Raw genomic sequence first — 14,820 nt, 5'->3', positions numbered from 1 at the left:
TGTTTGGAAGTTTAGCAAACAGAGTTTGTATCTGCCTGCACAGAAATTCCCACCCTCTTAGTCATGGTGGGCCCAGCAGCAGAGTGTCAGGTCAGGAACCAGGACCTCTGCACAGCGAACGTCAGTGCTTCCTTCCCCATGCCTCACTTTTTCCTACTGTGAGAGAGAGACAGTAATCACTTGGAAGAGTGACACGACCTGACTCATCAGTGCACGCAAAGCTCGGTCGCAAAAGGGAAAGGGAAGCCGAGAGAGGATGATTTGCTCCTTATACCACACTTGAGCAATGGCCACCTCTCACAGAACTGATAGAGAATGCAGCTCCTGTGTCCCTGCTGCTGCCTCATCCGAGGCTAGGGTCTGTCTCAGAGACCACACACAGCCACACACAGCTGCAGGGCCTAGCTTTAGCCTGGGTGATTATCCTTCGATGAACCCCAGACCTCCTTTTCCCTGCACAGTCCCCCCATTGGCGCATCGCAGCCCAACTGCTGCCTGCAGCCTCGCAGACTCCTCCCAGGAAGTCCCAGCAGCAGATGAAGCATTTCGGGTCCACGGAGAAACCGGCATGCATGCAAGTTCAGCCCGGGCACCGGGGCCGGACTAATGCAGTGTAATGCAGCGTGGCCCAGCTTGACGTAAGTCGGTTTTGCCCCCTCTGCTGCCCCTGCTGAGGGGCCAACGCGTGTGCCCTCTCTGGCCGCTGCTTCTGCATCCACCCTGCGCTCCCATTGTGCCCCGTGCTGTGGTGGCTGCTGGGGTCCTGTGCCCCCCAGAGCCCTCCAGGTGCAGCCTGGCAGTGCCTGGGCAGCACTGGGGTGGAGGAGACCGCAGGAGTGACGGGTCCCTGCAGTGACCTTTTAGCTGTGCCCCGTCCTGCTTTGCTGGCTCTTTGCAGGGAGCACAGCTACAGCACCGCCTGAAAACCCAACGAGGAGAGAGGATCCCTGAGCTTTCCCCAGGCTTTTTGGCTCTCCAGTGACTGACCCCACTTTCAAAACACTGCTCGGGGCTGGGGAGGGGAAGCAGAGTCCCTTTCCCCAACCCCAGAGCTCCCAGCGCTGCCTCCAGCTCCTTGCAGGAGCCTCAAGCACAGCAGCCAGGCACACTCTGCGGGTCGGTGCAACCCAGTAAAGCCCTTTTTAATGCCTCCATTTTGTCAACTGCAGGATTAGTTCCTTTCACACCACCTGTCCCAGCTCCTGTCCTCTGCACAGGAACAAGGCAGGTATTGCACAGCCCCAACAATGTGCTATGCCCCTTGTTTTCTGTAAGTCATGCTGTTTTTTCCCAGCTGGGCAAAGAGATGTTAAACTGGCTGGCAGCTGCTTTGTATTTGTGTTAAAGGTAACATACAATGCAGAGAGGTCTCACGTCCTGCACGATGGGCAGTGCATCCAGCAGTTCTTTATCTGTGGGCTGGCCAGCTTCAAATCTGGTGTGTTTTTTATTATTATTATTTTTTTGTGGCAGGATAAATTAACCTGTAGCTGGTGAAAATAAAAATGCATGCATCCTCCAGACTCACCCCTTTTATCTAAAGCATCTAACAAGGAGGTGTTACTTTAGCTTTAATACCATGTGCTTCAGCAATGCTGAGGGGGCTTGAAGTGAAAGAATGGTCTGTTTTAAGCACAGAAATTAATTTGAGAAATTAATTAAAGAAAACCTAGACACCCAAATCCATAAGCATATCTAAGGCCCTTGTTTCCCTTGAAAGCCCCAATGGGCAGTGTCTGAGCAGCATGGCCAAGCCACAGCCCCAGCAAGGAAGGTAAAGGTGCTGGGGGAGGAAGGCAGAGGCTGGTGGCAGCAGGGATCAAAGCAAACAGATGGGAATGTAGTGTTGGAAACCCTGTTCCCAAGGGATGCCTTCTTGCTGGTGTCTGTACCCCAGTGCAGAGGAGAGCATGAAAATGAGGGAGAGGAGCAGAAGCTGTGCTTTTTCTTGTGACCCTGCCCTCCTGTGTGTTGCAGGCACAAAGGGCAGTCTCAGCCCTAACTGACATTGCAGTGACAACACACACAGCCTCTGGGCTGCATTTACTACCCGGAGTGCAAAACTCAGCCTTGGGTCTGGATTAGCGCTGTGTCCCAGGTACACAGAGCCTTTGCTTTGTGCCTGCAGTCAGGGAGTGATTTTCTCATCCCTTTGCTTTGTGTTTGGGGCCAATGCAGGTCTGTGCTGTGAGACTGCAGGAGCTGTGGCATGCTCAGGAGAGCAGGACCGTTTCTGCGTCACTTCTTACTGGAGAGGAATTGCAGCGCTGGATATAGCTCGTACTGCAGCGAGGTACTGAATGCCCAGCATGGCTGCTTCTGGCCTGCAGCCCAGTCCTTGGCTCAGGCTGCATCTTGTGGAGCCAGGGAGTAAGCCATGGCAGTGGCAGTAGATAGAGCATGTCAGGAGAAGTCACACTGCTGTGATCTCCTCTGTAGCCAGTTATTTCCAAGTCGCGTGTTTGCAGGGAATGCCTCACAAGCATGAGAATACACTTTATAAGGAAAAAAGCTCATTGTTTGTGGGATTGCCTCACCTGAAGGCATTTTCTACTTAAAGCCTCTTGGGTTGCAAAATATTTTGGAAATGAAATATCAGCATCCTCCTGGACAAAGAAACTTGCAGAGCAAGAGAACAACATGCAGTGGGGAGACAGTGTTGGAGGTCAGAGCATGGCTTCAGCTGCTCATTCTGCAAACCACTGTCCTGCCTAGCTGCTGGGCAAATTGCAACTGGAGGATCACTGTCAGTTTGAGGAGCAGAACAGGCTGAGATGGATGTGAGGGCTGCATGGCCTGTGTTGCTCTCCAGCACAATGGGCAGCCATGCAGGGCAGCATCACGCAGGCTGGGGATGGGACAAGGAGGCATCAAGGGAAGAAACTTTGCCATTTCCATTTCTGAAAGGATGTGAGCCTTTCCTCCAAACTGGCAATTTCTAGACTTACAGCACCTTATTCCTGCTGACCCCATCACTCTTGCCAGTGTCTGACCTGTGGCCAGCAGCAGCCCCACCATAAAAAATACAGCACTGGAGCTGTTAATTTTTAACCCTCAACTATCTTTTACTTTCTAAGCCACAAATCCTCTTACTCCCACCAAAAACAGTTGAGGCACAGGTCTTGCTGACTGCAGTGCTCATGAGCTTGTGTAGCAAAGAAAGGGAATAGGGGAGAGGCATAGGACTCCCCTATACCCAGGAAGGCAGCGATTCCTGATCGCCCTTGGCCACCTGCCTGGCCCACGGGGGAGCACAGAGTCCATTCACTGCCCTCTGAAACACAGAGCTCCTTGCATTAATTTGCCCAAATCCCCAACGAAGGCTGGGTTATGTAACGAATCCTCAAGGATTGTAAAGTCCTCAAAGAAACGTTCTTGGGGCGCTTCTCAAAGGCTGGGGCAACTTTGCAGGAAGGGCAGCAGCAAGCAGGTAAGTGGGGAGTTACTGCAGGGGAGATCCTATATCCCCCCATCATCCTGACAGATCCTCTTCCTGCACATCCTAGCTCCACGTCTCACATCTTGGCTGTTCTCACGTGCCTTACTTGTCTGTGTTTAAATGCATTTTACTTGCTGTGGGAAAGATAATTTTCTTGGCTCAATGCTTTGCAGATGCACTGCTCATGTCCTCATGCTGGCTTTTCTTGGTGCATTAAGCATAATTTGTCTCCAGTTTCCAGTCCCCTCCCTGTCTGGTTGCCTTTTCTCCTGTGCTGCTGAGTTATTAAATTCTGCCTCTGCTGCTTTTCATCATCCTTGTGATAAATCCCCCATCAAGGACAGCAGACTTCTCCTGCCATGCTTATCCAGCTGGAAAGAGGCTTTTGCTCTGCACGCTTTCCCCTTCTAGCCCCATAGCCATGAGGCACATGGATATTAGACACCAAAAGGCCTGAGGGCCTGGCAAAGAGATTCTTATGATGGGGGAAAACAGACACTATTCATAGAAAAACTCTGAGGTTCAGGGTTATTGGCCTGGCTGTTAGACCCTGGCTGAGCTTATTTGACTCCATGCTTTATTCCAGCTGGAAACAAGGTACAAAACATCGCTAGTACCCCAGTGAGGGTACCTGCTGGGTGAGCAGAGGTGGGAGGGCACAAATATGAAGGCAACCCTTCCAGGAGGGCACATCCCTTTCTCTCGTGGCCCCACTGCCACTGAAAGCTCCAAGCTCTCTTTCTCACTCTTTGCAGGCAAAAATGTCAAGGCCAGTGCAAGCCCGGAGGCTGGAGGGAGTTGATAAGAATATCTGGTGAGTTAAGCTGCTACTGGGCAGTTCCTGCTTTACCCTGGTGGTTCTTGTGGCTTTAGGCAGCCTAATGTAATGGGCTTTGCTCAAAGCTGTGCTGCACCCAGCTTCAAGCTACAAAGCACTGATGAGATGCTGTGTGCGAGGTGGGCACTGAGCCCAGCCAGCCTTACCTTTGCAGACCTTTCATGATGTCTGAATGCAAATTTTTGCAGCTTGAATACCTCTGGTCAGTTCAGAATTGGTGTTGTCTCCTTCAAAAGGATTAAAACCATTCCCAGTGAGATAGTACCTGGCTCTGCTATAATTAATACAGGTCTGAAATGCCCTGTGCTTGGGGCAACAGTGAGGATGGGCCAGAAAACAGCCTTGCCATGGAGGCACCCACCTCGCTTCCTGCCAGTGAGACGCCAACAAGCAGAGCCAGTGCCACCAAGCTGCCCCAGGCTGCCCAGACCCTCTGTAAATGCTTACTGTTCTCTTTTTCCCATCTCTCTAGGGTGGAATTTGTAAAACTGGCTACCACGTACTCCACGGTGAACCTGGGCCAGGGCTTCCCTGACTTCCCCCCACCAGAGTTTTTGAAGGAGGCATTCAGCAGAGCCGTCAGCGGGGAGAAGCACATGCTGCACCAGTACACCCGTGCCTTCGTGCGTGGACAGCCTCCAGCTCGGCGGTACCGCGAGCCCTGCCCATCAGATGGGCCATGGGCAACACGTATCTTGGCTGGGCACGTGGGCTGGGTACCCCCAGCTGCTGTGGTGGGCAGGTGGAAGTGACCCAGATCTGCATTAACAAACATCCCCTTCTTGTAATACCTTCCAGCTTTGCCTCTGTCTTCTTTCCAGAATCCTGCTTTGCCATTGCAGAGGTCAGGGTGGTAGTTACTAGTTTCTGAAATGCTCCTCTGACAGTGCTGGCTGGGCAAGGAGAAGCTGCTCTTATTTAAGAGGGATTTCTGTCACCTGCAATTGACAGAGCTGGCAATAGCTGGGGTACCTTGCAAGGGAAAAAGGAGAGAATTGTTTCAGGAAGGAAACATGTCCCCGCTCTGCTTCAGGGACACACTGGCTGATGTGAAGGACCAGGAGACACAGGATTTATTGCTAAATTGCCTCCCATGGCACAAAGCACCTGAGTATGTGAGGTGCAACCATCGTGGTAGTGAAACCAGACCCAGGGCACTTGACTACCCAGCCCCATCTGAGGGCTCATTCCTCTTTCAGAAGGCTTCTACCAGTCACTTCCCACCTGTTCCTCTCACCCCACAGGGCCATCCACCACTGGTGAAAATCCTAGCCCAGCTTTTTGGGAAGCTGCTTGGTCGAGACCTGGATCCTATGACCAATGTGATGGTGACTGTGGGGGCATACCAGGCCCTTTACTGCTGCTTCCAGGCTTTCATTGATGAAGGCGATGAGGTAACCCTGGGAACTGGGCTTGTCATATGAGCAGCCTTTCCCTGGGAGAACTCTTTCTAGATCTGCTGGCAGCTGCAGCCTGTTTTTTTTAGCCCATTTGCAGAGCCAGAAAGGTTTTATCCGCACTTCTCTATCTGAGCTTCTAAAGGGAAAATCACAGCAGGGCACAGACTCATTTCTGTGTAAGGCAAAATAATTCTTTTGCCCCAAGTGATGTTCTTCCCAATTCACTGCCCATTGGTAATGCATGTTCTCCATATTGCAATAATTGGGGGATTAAGATCTGAGCAGGGCCAGGAAGGTGCTGACATTCCACATCTCTTCCAGGTGATAATCATTGAGCCCTTTTTTGACTGCTATGAGCCAATGGTGAAAATGGCTGGTGGGACACCTGTGTACATCTCGCTGAGACCGGTGAGTGGGTCAGAGCAGTGCCACTGAGGAGGGAATAGGAGTTGTATCATGGTGAGCAGTGAGTGGAGAGCAGAAGCAGCAAAGCAAGCTGAGATTCTCCTCTATTCTCTCTAGAAAGCTCCAAAAGAAGGAAAATTGATGTCAAGTGCAGATTGGCAGCTGGACCCGGCCGAACTGGCTTCTAAATTCAGTGAGCAGACAAAAGCCATCGTCCTGAACTCACCCAACAACCCGCTGGGCAAGGTAATGCCTCTGGCTTATGGGGACAGCCCTGAGAGAGCATTGGGCTGCTCCAGCTCAGCCAGTCCCATCTGAGGTGCAGCAGCAACTCCACCTTCCTGATACACAAGAAGAGGGTTCTGTTGGCTACTGTGTGCTCAGAGCTGCTCGTGCTGCATCTCAGCTCCGCTCCCTGCCTGCTGCAGGTGTTCAGCCGAGGGGAGCTGGAGCTCATTGCAGATCTGTGTGTGAAGCATGACGCCCTTTGCATCAGCGATGAAGTGTACGAGTGGCTGGTGTACGACGGGAAGGAGCACATCCGCATCGGTATGGAGAACAGCGGGGCTGATCCTGGGCTTCTCCTGTGGGTACAACATCTTTGGGCAGCTCCATCCAGGAAAGGAACTGGGAATATAACTGGGGCCCCTGGCAATTGTAAAGGCTGCTTGCATGTACAGCTCTAGCAGGCCCACCTCCCATTAGAGCTGTATTTCAATTTCAGCCACCACACCAAGGATTTGTTATGGAGCCTTGACATCTAGAACCACTGAGTTGTGGCTTCACAACATGAGATCTGGAGAAAAGAGCCTTTTGGCTTCCGTGAAACTGGATTTTATCCCCTAAAGTGTAAAGCCAGTTTTCTGGGTGCCTCTAGTTTTGGGACATCCATTTCAGCATGATTTCAGAGGTCTCTTCTTTCTGTCTCTGTAACATGCAATTACCCTGTTGCAGGGAAGTAATATTGGCACCTCTGGGAACCCTCAGGACTGGTATATGGGTATAAAATCAGTTGGTTATGTAGACATGCTGTTGAGAAATCTGTCTCAGGGTGTGCCTTGGTGCCCACCCAGGGGAAAGATGCCATCATGGCCCAAAGAGACCATCTTGGTTCTGGTGGGAAAAGAGCCATGTCATGTCATTAGCATAGCTCAGACATCAGCATGGCAGAGCCATCAGCATTTCTCTTGCTTTATTGCCAGCCAGTTTGCCAGGGATGTGGGACCGCACAGTGATCATTGGGAGTGCTGGAAAAACCTTCAGTGTCACTGGCTGGAAGGTAAGTTCCCCATGCAACACCTCATTGCCTCCCCATCCCTGTCCCTTTGCTCTAGGTCACACTGGGCACAGCACTGAGGACAATTGCACACTTAACTTTGAGCCTCAGTTCCTCAAAATACCAATACTTTACAACAGCCCTGTCTGGAAAGTGTTACCAAAGCTTGAGGAGGCACCTAATCTTACCACCTTCCTCCTCCTCTCCTGGCCATAGGTGGGTTGGACTGTGGGATCCAACCGGCTGCTGCAGCACCTGCGTACCGTGCACCAGAACTCAGTGTACCACTGTGCTACAGCTGCACAGGTAAGGCAGCTCCTTGCAGCCAGCCCCACAGCCCCCGAACCAGCCTTGGCCATCTTCCCACTGCTTCCTCTCCCTTCACAGGATGCTGTGGCTCAAGGTTTCCAGAGGGAGCTTGAACACTATGGGAAACCAGACAGCTACTTTGTCCAACTGCCCAGGGAACTGCAGCAAAAGAGAGACCAGCTGGTCCAGAGCTTGGTTGCGGTGGGGATGAAACCCATCATCCCTGAGGGCACCTACTTCTTGGTGGCAGATATCTCCGAGTTCAGTGAGTTCTGGTGTTGCTTGGGGAGGGCAGAGCAAGGGGTCAGCTCAGCCTGGTACCACTACTAGGGACAGGAACCTGCACAAACACCATCCAAAGAGGGAAGGGACCACACATTTGAGCTCCCAGAGGCTGTGGGTTTGGGGTGGGGCACCCAGCCACAGCCTCTGTGCTGCTCCTCCTGCAGAATCCGAAGTCCCTGATGTCCCCAGCTCCGATGAGCCCTACGACTCCCGATTTGCAAAGTGGATGGTCAAGAACAAGGTAAATTTGTCTGCTCCTTTTTCACTGTGGTGACTGTGGGTGGGTTTGTGCCCTCACAAGGAGCCTGTAGCAGCAGCAATAGCATCAGTTGGCAATGTCCTCATCCAGGCTTGGTTTTAGGGTCACGGCCATGGTGCCTGGCAGGGCTGGGGCTCTCCCATCCCATGTGTGTGTCCTGCAGCCCAAGGCTGAGGGACATTTGGGGTCTGTCAGGTTTCAACTTTGTCAGCCTGAGCAGAGCACCAAGGGCATCTATGAGCCTGTCTATGAGACTCATGAACAACAGATCACAGCTTTGCCCCCTGCCCATGGCAGTTACATAACTCTACATCGTCCCCTCCCCAGGGACTGGCAGCCATCCCACTCTCGGCATTCTACTGTGAGGCCCACAAGGACAACTACAACAGTTTCATCCGGTTCTGCTTCGCCAAGGTGAGACACATGGCCAGGGCATCACAGCTGGGCATGGCCAGCCCACACCCCTCAGGTTTGGCTGTGCTTGCATTACATGAAACACAGGACAAGAATTGTTTGGGTTTTTTTTTGTACAAACAACAAATGTAGTGAGGGGGGACCTGGCTGGAGCTCACAAACTGAACCCCTGGTGTTTATTTAGGAGGATGCCACACTGAAGGCAGCAGATGACATACTGCAAAAATGGAAACTGGAGAAAACTGCTCCCTGAAGACACTGCAGAGGGAACCAGGCTCTCCATGGCTGCACTTCTTCCTCTTCCTTTACTTGGCTACAAACTTTGCTACATCCTGATTTTTGTGCTTTCAACCTCATTTTCTGTCAGACAAGTGGCTATGAGGTCTGCCAGGCCCAGGTCTGGGGGACACAGCTTTCACTGTGAAACAATTGCAAGCAGTGAGCCTCCATATGCACTGCCGCCATTTGGCATTTTGCCTTCACGCTTAAAGACTTTGCTCATCAGTTCTGAGATGTGTCCAGCAAAACACAAGAGTAAGGATGGCTCTTGGTATCTCTTCCACCACCAAATTCTGAAAAAGCATTTCAGGACCTACCTGCAGGGCTACGCTGGGTGCACTGCAGGGCAGCATCCCCAGCAGCACTCACTTTCTTCAGGAGACTGTGTGGGGTCACTGCTCCCTCAGCAAGCTGATTCACACAGTCCTGAAAGCTGTAAACCCAGAGAGCTGATGTTTCCAAAAATTAGCAATATTCCCTTTGACTTTGGGAAGGTGAACACAGTAACCGTCTGCCCTCAGGAAATAGGTCATTAAATGGAGCTTTGCTACAGCCAGCCTTCCCTGTGCACCCACACATTGCACATAGTTGATGCCTGGCAGCATCCCCTGGGCTGCAAAGCAGAACTGCAGCCTCTTGATGGGTGCATGCAGCAGGGAAGGAGAGCCAGGGCTGGTGGGACAACGGGAGCAGCATTGCAGCAGGTGGTTCTTGCATCATTCTTCATTTCAAGCTGGATAAAAGCATAGGTTGTGATCAAAAATTGCACTGGAGTCATTGTGCAACATGAGATAAATATTTGTGACTGTTAAATTACTAAAGTTGAATTAATTGACGAGTAAATGTGTCTGTAATTATGGGGCTGACGCAGATCTCCCAGAGAGCTGCCACCCGTTCCCTGGGTAACATCTGCACCACGTCCCACAGCAGCAGCGCTGCAGGGCTTCAGCGTTGGGATGCAGCTCAGCAGCGTCCTGCAATCACCCACCCACCCTCCAGCGCAGCGCACCCTGCTTAACTCGCCAGGCCGCGCGGAGGACTTAACACCGCCAATGCGCCGTCGTCTGTCCAGCCATTGGTTCACGTGACACTGGCTCCAGCCTATCTTAGCCGGGAATCGGCGTCCGCGGACCAATCACAGCCACGCAGGGGCGTGGCCAAGGAACGCGTGGGAGAAGATGGCGGACGGCGGCGCGGCGAAGCGGCCCAAAGGCGTGCAGGTGGGGCGCGGGGCGGTTGCTGTGGTTACGGCTCCACGAGGGGAACGCGGGGGTAACGGCTGCTGTGCCCGCAGGTTGAGGACAGGAAGGTGAACTGGCGGCGCTGGAAGCAGGAGAGTAAGGCCGAGGGCCCCTCGCGGTCGAGGAGGGGAGCGGAGCTATGGGGGGGCTCGGCGGGGTCCGGTGCTGCCTGCCCTGAACGCTCCCGGCCCGGCCGTTAAGCGGAGGGGCTTCGTGTCCGTGCCAGGGAAAGCAGAGAAGAAGAAATGGAAGGAGCTGAACCTGCTGAAGAAGCTGGAAAAGCAGCGGGTGCGGGAGGTGGCAGAGAAACAGGCGAAGGAGGAGGAACAGCAGCAGCAACAGCAGGAGGACAAAGGTGCAGGCGCTGGGCTGGCTGAGGTGGAAACGGTCCGTGGGTGCCGCGCACAGCCGGTGTGAACCCTGCTGACCGCCCTCTGCCCCCAGGGCGGCACTACACGCTGAGCGTGGCCCTGCCGGGCTCCATCCTGAACAACGCGCAGTCGCTGGAGCTGCGGACGTATCTGGCCGGGCAGATCGCTCGAGCGTGTGCCATCTTCTGCGTGGATGAGATCGTGGTGTTCGACGAGCATGGAGAAGATGCCAAGTAAGGATGAGCTGTTTTGGTCTGCAGGAAGCTTCTCGTCTGTGTTCCTTCAGTCTTTTTTTAGCTGAGATTGGGAAAGAAATGTCTGTACCCCAAGCAAGTGCTCCTGACACCAGGATCACAGGGGATCACAGGGCCGTCTGGGCAAAGATGGTCATTTACCTGTGCTGGAAGCTGGGACACAGGGATGATGGAGATGCTTTAAAGGAATGGCACCTGTTCCTTCAGCTTCTCATCTGAACTGTGTTCATTGGAAAGCACTGCAATGCTGTAGAATCCAACTGCCAGGTTGTATTAAAAAAACAAACAAAACAGATACATAAAGGTTAAAAATGACAACAACAAAAAAACCCAAATAAGATCTTTGACTTGGAGAGTTCCAGATAGAACTTGTTAATATCTCTACTTCTGGAGCAGCCCTTTTCTAAGGTGGCCCATTTAGTTCTTTAGAGGGTGAGAGAGCTGCTATTCTTACATTAAGAGAAGGGCTTAGTCTTCTGGAGACCTGACCCTTTGGGGCTGTGCAGTCTTGTACTGAGGTCAGACTGTTCTCTCTCTTTCAGGAGCGTGGAAGGGGAATTTGAAGGAATTGGGAAGAGAGGCAAGGCTTGTGTGCAGCTGGCTCGGATCCTGCAGTACTTGGAGTGCCCTCAGTAAGTCCACTGTGGTCAGATTGTGCATCTTATCAGTGGAACTGAAATGATAGCAACTGGTGATTTGCATGCATCTCTTGTGCTGGAGGCTTTGGGAGCAGGAGCTAAATTCTGTGTGTGTAGCATGATTTGTAGGAACACAGGATCTAATTGCTTCAAGGGTGGTTCAGTTTAACTGAAAAAACAGGGGGGACTTAGGGGAGCTAGGCATGGTTTTCTCTGTTCTTGATTCCTTTGGAATTAGTACAAAGCTAGGACTGACAATTTTTATATTTGAACCTTCTCTAATAACAGGTACTTGAGGAAATCATTTTTTCCAAAACATGGGGATCTGCAATTTGCAGGTAATGATTGAATTCTCTCTGTCTCAATCTGTTGACTCCCCCTCCGTGAGCTCTGGCTCTCATTTAGCATGGAATGCACAGAACTTAAAGTCTTTTCCCCACCACATAGCACAAGTGAGATGCTGTGCTCCACTGGAGAAGAGAGGGAGGAGGTAGCAGAGCAGCTGTACTTACATTTATCCATAGTCCATCTTCTGTCCTTAGTTGTTGCTTTCCTGTGTGCTGTTCCAGGGCTCCTCAACCCACTGGACAGCCCTCACCACATGCGGGTGGATGAGGATTCAGAGTACCGAGAAGGTGTGGTGTTGGACCGGCCAAGTAAGCCAGGCAGAGGCTCATTTGTCAACTGTGGGATGAAGAAGGTATGGCAGCGTGCAACCTGCAGATCCCAAAACAGCTTACCCTGGCACTCTGTCATGTTTGAAACAGGCACAGTGGGTTACAAGTATTGCTGGATTTTTGAGCATCCTGCTTCATAGCAGGCTGGGATGGATTTAATGCTCTTGCTGTCTTGTTCATGGCTGTTATGGGTTGTTCATGGCTTCCCAAGTTCTGACATTCCAGCATGTTACTGCTTTGTGCTGGGTTTGAACCTCTGAGCAGCAAAATAAGTCTCAGGCTGATGACCCAACCGCTGTGAACTCGCTCAGCACAGACCCTGATTGCAGAGCTCCTCATTCCAGCTCTAGGCCAGAACAGTCCCCACCCTTTCTCCTGCCAACCTTCCTCAGTACCTCCAGGCTGCCCTAACACTGCTGATGTCTGTCTCTGCAGGAGGTACAGATTGACAAACAGCTGAAGCCCGGTCTGCGCGTCACCGTGCGCCTGCAGGAACCTCAGAATCCAGGTGATTACTGCTCCATTAGCGACTGTGAACTCGACTCCTGCTGCAGTTGGTCCTTCTGTGTGACAGCCTTCAGATCATTAATGTTTGAGGATACTCCACTGTGTTCTTTTTACTACACGTACAATTTAGTAACACCCTCCCCATAGTTCCTAGTTTATTGGGAAGAAATGTCAGCTCTTTGATCAACGATAAGTAGTCCAAGCATGCTCACTTTCCAGAAGGCACCACAAGAGTGGCTCTTGGCTGTGCAACAGAACGGTGCCTTAACACAGGAGAAACCTCAGGATGTGGCTGGTGAAATTCAGCTCTTATCAGGTGATTATTGGGGCTGTTCATCTCTTTGCTTCCCTTTCAGAAACTAAAGTACGGAAGGGCACTGTGGTGTCCTCACAGCACCCTCGCACGGTGTCTGGTTTGTACTGGGGTTACAGCGTCCGCCTTGCCTCCTGCCTCAGTAAGTGCCCAGAGGGTTTCTTTGTTTTTTACTGTGCGGAAGGATCTTAATCCCACCTGGGCTTCCACACCAATCTCAGGCCTACTGGGTACACTTCTGCTGCTTAAAGTTCTTGTTCTGTCTCATGTAGCTCAAATCTGAGGGCTAAAACTACAAGCGTGAGTTTCCCCATTCATCCTCCAGTACTCTGCCCTCTACCTCCACATTACCACAGCTCTAAACATCCGCGTTGTGGCAACGCAGACAAGAGCTGGTTACCTCCATCTCCATTTCTGTGCTACCTCCCACTTGTCCACATCAACGCCTACAGTGACATCAGAGCTCAAGAGCCCTGCAAAATCCTTTTCCACTGTCTTCTGATAGAAGGGAAATCATAAGCCATTCATCAAGGAATGGCTCTTGGTACCTGCTGAGCTTTGAGGTGCTGCAGTTGAGTGCCAGGAGACTCCTGCAGCAAGGGAATTAAGCAGGGAAAGGGCTCATTCTTCATTTAGAAGGTGCACAGTGGCACTGGAAAGCAATCATTTCTGCTGCTACCACTCACCTGTGAAGTGTCTGAGCTGCTCAGAAGGCAGCATGGGTGAGAGCACCACTATGATAACCACATTTTGTGTGTGTTTGCCAGGTGCTGTCTTTTCAGAATGCCCATTCAAGGAAGGCTACGATCTCTCTATTGGGACCTCAGAGCGGGGTAACTCTGTGGACCAGGTCACCCTCCCCTCCTTTAGGTCTGTATCCAAGTGGAAAAAGAAGTGTTTATACAAAGCCAATTCTTAATCTGCTTTAAGGTTCAAGGCACACGAGATGCTCCCCTATGTAAATCTTGAAACATCTGCACTGGTGTGAGGGTAAGAGCCATTCTCCCCTCTCACTCTGTCCCTATGCTCTCCCATAGGCACATTCTTGTCGTATTTGGAGGTCTTCAGGGCTTGGAAGCTGGGGTCGATGCAGACCCAAACCTGGAGGTCACTGACCCGAGCGTCTTGTTTGACTTCTACCTGAACACCTGTCCCAGCCAAGGCAGCCGAACCATCCGAACAGAGGTAAGGCAGGGGGCTGATGGCACTGGAGGTGCAGTGCCTGTGTGCACAGAACATTTCTGTCCCTGGAAGGAACACACAGCCAACCACAGTGTTGTTCCCCACAGCAGTGCCTCAGCCAAGAGTCACTGGCTTGCCCAGCAGGCAATTGAGGGCGGCAGTTCTGACTGCTCTCTGGTCTGTTCCAGGAAGCATTGCTGATCTCTCTGTCGGCACTGAGACCTCACATTGATGAGGCTGTGAAGACTCCCATTGACAGCTCAGAAAAAGAAAACCACTGACCCTGTCCTCCACTTCGGACTGCCTCAGGGAGTAGCCTGTTGCTATTCAAACACAGTGAATCACTCCAGGAACCCAGCAGGGCCAGGCTTCGGGAAGCTGAAGATACAAAGTAAGTAAAGCCAGCACCGCTGCTCAACCAAGTCTCCAGCATCTCTGGACCATTCTGCTGCAACATCCAGCCAAAAGCTGGTCAGCAAACTTGACTGTCAGCAATTCAGATGTCTTGGGTAGAGAATAAAACAGTACCAAACCTCCACTTCCTCGAAAGTCCACATGTGAGCGTTTTGTGTTGAAGGTGAGCAGTCAGCATCCAGGTAGCTTGCATTCTGAGTGCCCCTGCAGCAATGTGGCCCTCAAGGTTCAAAAGTAGTAATTTAATCCTTGTGTCAAGCGCGTGTTCCGTCACACAGTCTGACTCCAGCTCCCCCTCAACTCAAAGGCTTCATCCTTC

General features: G+C 51.8%; 2 protein-coding genes across 4 annotated transcripts; both read left to right on the top strand.

Annotated features, from left to right (window-relative positions):
- The first annotated feature begins 524 nt into the window (after positions 1–524).
- Positions 525–9,739, top strand: KYAT1 (kynurenine aminotransferase 1). 3 transcript variants are annotated; one of them, XM_048965982.1, is made up of 14 exons: positions 525–638; positions 2,179–2,293; positions 4,195–4,253; positions 4,750–4,900; positions 5,522–5,671; positions 5,999–6,085; positions 6,200–6,328; positions 6,511–6,631; positions 7,285–7,361; positions 7,575–7,664; positions 7,746–7,932; positions 8,117–8,193; positions 8,539–8,625; positions 8,810–9,739. In XM_048965982.1, the coding sequence occupies exons 2-14, from the start codon at positions 2,210–2,212 to the stop codon at positions 8,876–8,878; spliced, it is 1,368 nt and encodes a 455-aa protein (XP_048821939.1). In that variant the 5' UTR covers positions 525–638; positions 2,179–2,209; the 3' UTR covers positions 8,879–9,739. The 3 variants fall into 3 exon arrangements, with proteins under 3 accessions (XP_048821939.1, XP_048821940.1, XP_048821942.1); XM_048965983.1 differs by lacking the exon at positions 525–638 and adding an exon at positions 2,019–2,098; XM_048965985.1 differs by lacking the exons at positions 525–638; positions 2,179–2,293 and adding an exon at positions 3,077–3,430.
- Positions 9,740–9,852: 113 nt separating this feature from the next.
- On the top strand, positions 9,853–14,794 carry SPOUT1 (SPOUT domain containing methyltransferase 1). Its single transcript, XM_048965992.1, has 12 exons — positions 9,853–10,124; positions 10,199–10,241; positions 10,372–10,500; positions 10,590–10,749; positions 11,313–11,402; positions 11,697–11,746; positions 11,978–12,108; positions 12,521–12,593; positions 12,949–13,047; positions 13,673–13,775; positions 13,943–14,090; positions 14,276–14,794. The coding sequence occupies exons 1-12, from the start codon at positions 10,083–10,085 to the stop codon at positions 14,366–14,368; spliced, it is 1,161 nt and encodes a 386-aa protein (XP_048821949.1). The 5' UTR covers positions 9,853–10,082; the 3' UTR covers positions 14,369–14,794.
- Positions 14,795–14,820: the final 26 nt, after the last annotated feature.

Source organism: Lagopus muta, chromosome 19, assembly GCF_023343835.1.
Source record: "Lagopus muta isolate bLagMut1 chromosome 19, bLagMut1 primary, whole genome shotgun sequence".
NCBI classification, from domain to species: Eukaryota; Metazoa; Chordata; class Aves; order Galliformes; family Phasianidae; genus Lagopus; species Lagopus muta.
The sequence above is the reverse complement of the archived record's forward strand: the minus strand, read 5'-3'. Positions and strand labels throughout refer to the sequence as shown.